This window comes from Branchiostoma floridae, chromosome 16, assembly GCF_000003815.2.
Source record: "Branchiostoma floridae strain S238N-H82 chromosome 16, Bfl_VNyyK, whole genome shotgun sequence".
In the NCBI taxonomy this organism is placed as follows: domain Eukaryota; kingdom Metazoa; phylum Chordata; class Leptocardii; order Amphioxiformes; family Branchiostomatidae; genus Branchiostoma; species Branchiostoma floridae.
The window spans coordinates 7,765,941-7,769,475 of NC_049994.1; the positions used below are offsets into that span (position 1 = coordinate 7,765,941).

At 42.0% G+C, this 3,535-nt stretch overlaps 1 protein-coding gene across 1 annotated transcript in view; it reads left to right on the forward strand.

Annotated features, from left to right (window-relative positions):
• Positions 1-2,035: 2,035 nt before the first annotated feature.
• Positions 2,036-3,535, forward strand: part of LOC118403535 — a 2,615-nt gene continuing 1,115 nt past the window's right edge. The window contains exons 1-2 of the mRNA XM_035802268.1: positions 2,036-2,486; positions 2,633-3,079. Of these exons, the coding sequence (XP_035658161.1) occupies positions 2,036-2,486; positions 2,633-3,079 (898 nt within the window). The remainder of the gene's footprint in view (positions 2,487-2,632; positions 3,080-3,535) is intronic.

Consider the following 3,535-nt stretch of genomic DNA (forward strand, 5'->3'; position numbering starts at 1 on the left):
GAGGTGTATGACAGTTGGTTGGGGAACCCCGAGCTTTTCAAACATGTTAATTAGTTTATGTCTGCATAGGATATCTGTAACAGTTGACTCCGTTTTGCAGCTGTTTGTCCATTCCGGTCAATTTTCAGTTGTATTTGTATGTTTGTGTACAAGATAACTCAAGAACAGCTTGATGGATTGGTTTCATACTTAGTGTGAATGCTGAAAGTGATTAGATGCTGTGTTCTGCCTTTCATTACATTGAAGTTGTGTTAGTATGTACTTGGTTATATTGTATATCTATTATCTGAATGTGTTTGGTAATTATCTGAACAGTCGATGTCCTGATGTTGATGGCAACTGTTTGAAATATTTGTAACAGTTGGCACCTTAGAGCAGCTGTTTGCCCATCCCGACATTTTAGAACATCTGTTTGAGGAAGCCGAACAATTTTGATTGTGATAATAAATGTGCGTTTAGGGACACAGTGTGTTATATTTCGTTTGTGCTGTTAGATGTTATGTGGTACGCCTTGCGTTATGCAGAAGTTTCGTTAGTATGTAAGAAGTTTCGTTAGTATGTAATCGGATTTATTACATATCTATCATGTGGATGTGTTAGGTAATCCCTTATCTGTACAGTTGATGCGTATAGCAACTGGTTAGGATATTGTAACAGTTGACTCATCAGAGCAACTGTTTGCTGATGCTGGACAATTTGAATATCATAAATAACTTTGTATTTAGCCACTTGTGCCTTTGGGGACCTGGTGTGTTATACTTCGTTTGCGCTGTTAGATTTTGTGCTCCGCGTGGCGTTATGGCTCTATGCGTGACTATAATATATATCTGGCGTCAACTTGTCCCCGTATCCTACATGTAGGTATTGGTTGAAGGATATTTCAAGAACACCACGCTACCATATGGCGTCGATCTATTAAACTCACATTATACTTCAAGTGTCACATATTTATATTTCCTAATCAGATGGACATTGTTTTTATCTTTGAATAAAAAACCAGTTATCTCCCATAACAGTAATATCCATTACTCTCAAATACAACCGACCATCAACATACATAACATCCACAAAAAGCAATAAATATTTCATGGAGGTATGAGGTCCCCGAACTCTAGTTGTAATCTGAAAATGTCAGTTTCTTTACCACGTACGTTGTGTTATTTCTTCTGTGACTCCTGTATCTTTCAATCAGTGGTGTCTACTTTATACAAAATGGTCTGCCTTTCCTGGGGAACAAAATAGACGACCTGCCATGACTGATTCGTTCTACATTAAACGATATGAGACTATTTGAAGCATTGCATATATTCTTAACCATCAAAAATGTCTAAATGCTAGCTCTGTGGAGTAATTTTCTGCACTTACCTTGTCCCCCGCCTCCAGATCAGCGCCATGTTGAATCAGTAGCCTTACTATCTCAATATTCCCGTACCCGCTGGCCACATGGAGTGCGGTCCTGCCATTCTGAGTGAACAGACGGAGAAGCACATGAAGGTGCTATCAACCATTGTAAAACTTTTACTTGAACAGGGACGATAACTTCAAATATATAAGATACATACCTTAAATAACTTCATCAGGTTGGCAATTATTCATATAGTAAGGTTCTTTTAGCACAACCAGAAAATAACTTACTTCCGACGTTTCGGTGTCTGTCAGACACCATCATCAGGGTGGAATGACGGGACTACGAATCAAAGGTAAACCGCATGTTATCCGACGAAAAGACCTAACAGAAGCTCGAAAAAGATCCAACACAGAAATATAAACGTAAGCTGCTAGCCATCTATAGAGGCTGAAAGATGGGGGGAAAATTTCGGAAGAGCAGTATAAATACTTATATCCAACGGCAGAGAATACTCCTAGAATGTACGCTACTCCTAAGATACACAAACCCGACAACCCGCTTAGACCGATTGTAGATTACACCGGGTCGATCGGTTACAATACGTCACGAGCGCTAGCTGACCTTTTGGCCCCTTTGGTTGGGAAAACTGAGCACCATATTAAAAACTCCAAACACCTCGCCGAAGAAATGGCTAGTATCATAGTAGAAGAGGGTGAGATGTTTGTATCTCATGACGTAGTGTCACTTTTCACTAACACTCCAGTGCCAGAGACTCTCAACATCATCAAGGATAGACTACTTGCTGATACTGACCTCAAGAACAGAACCAAGCTCCAAGTGGAGGACATTATGGAGTTGTTAACATTCATAGTCACCACCACTTATTTCAGTTTTAGAGGAAACATTTACCAACAACGGTTCGGTACAGCGATGGGAAGCCCCGTCTCCCCGGTTCTAGCTAACCTCTTCATGGAATGGCTAGAACAGCAGGCCATGGCCACAGCTCCGGTGAACTGTAGGCCGAAACTTTGGAAGAGATACGTGGATGACATCATGGAAATTATAAGACAGGGGACACAACATGAACTTACCGACCACCTAAACTCCATAGACCCCACGGGTAGTATCAAGTTCACCCGTGAGGAAGAAGATCAGGGCACCTTACCCTTTCTGGACACCTTACTAGTGAGGAGAGAAGACGGCACGGTGAAACTTTTGGTCTACAGAAAAAAGACCCACACAGACCAGTATCTAGATTTCAATTCCCATCATCCGCTCCACCAGAAACTAGGAGCAAAACAGTGGTCACAGAGGAAACAGACAGACAACAAGAGGTCAAACACATCAAACAAGCCCTGTCACTCTGTGGTTACCCAGACTGGACTTTCAAAAGAGTGCAACATCAGTCCAACAAACCCAAACCCAAGAAAGAAAAGAAGAAAGAAGAACAGAAGTCTAAGGGCATGATCATCATACCTTATGTCAAAGGCATTACAGAGACACTTGAAAGGATCTTCAGAAAACATGCCATTGCCACGGCAGTTAAGCCCAAGACCACGCTCAGAAACTTGTTGGTGCATCCCAAGGACAGACTGGAAGACTCCTCTAAAACAGACTGTGTCTACAAGATTCCGTGCAAAAGTTGTGACAAGGTGTACATTGGAGAGACGGGCAGGACTTTCAACACCAGACTTGAAGAACACAAAAAGGAGGCACAAAACAGCAAAGGCAGTGCATACACAAGATCTCAGAAGAAGGCAGCAGAACAAACAGAGAACAAATCGGCAGTCACAGACCATATTCATAGAAACAATTGCGTAATAGACTGGGAGGGGGCAAGAGTCATTGACAGAGAGGAAAACAGAAGAACTCGATGGATTAAAGAAGCAGTTTGGATCAGAAAATCAGTGCCAGTCATGAACAGAGACGAGGGGGGATACAAGCTGAGCCACGTCTGGGATGGCATTCTTGCTGCTGCAACGCCACCTACATCGGCTATAAGTAGCAGCAAGAAGTAGTTCCCGTCATTCCACCCTGATGATTGGTGTTTTCCAATAGATAATGTGTCAATGAATAGTATAATCAGCCAAATTTTGTGGAATTCACCTTGGGATGAATTGCGCGATATGTGTTTTGGAAAACTAATATGACAGTCAGTAAACGGCGGTATGAGCGGGACCGGGAGAC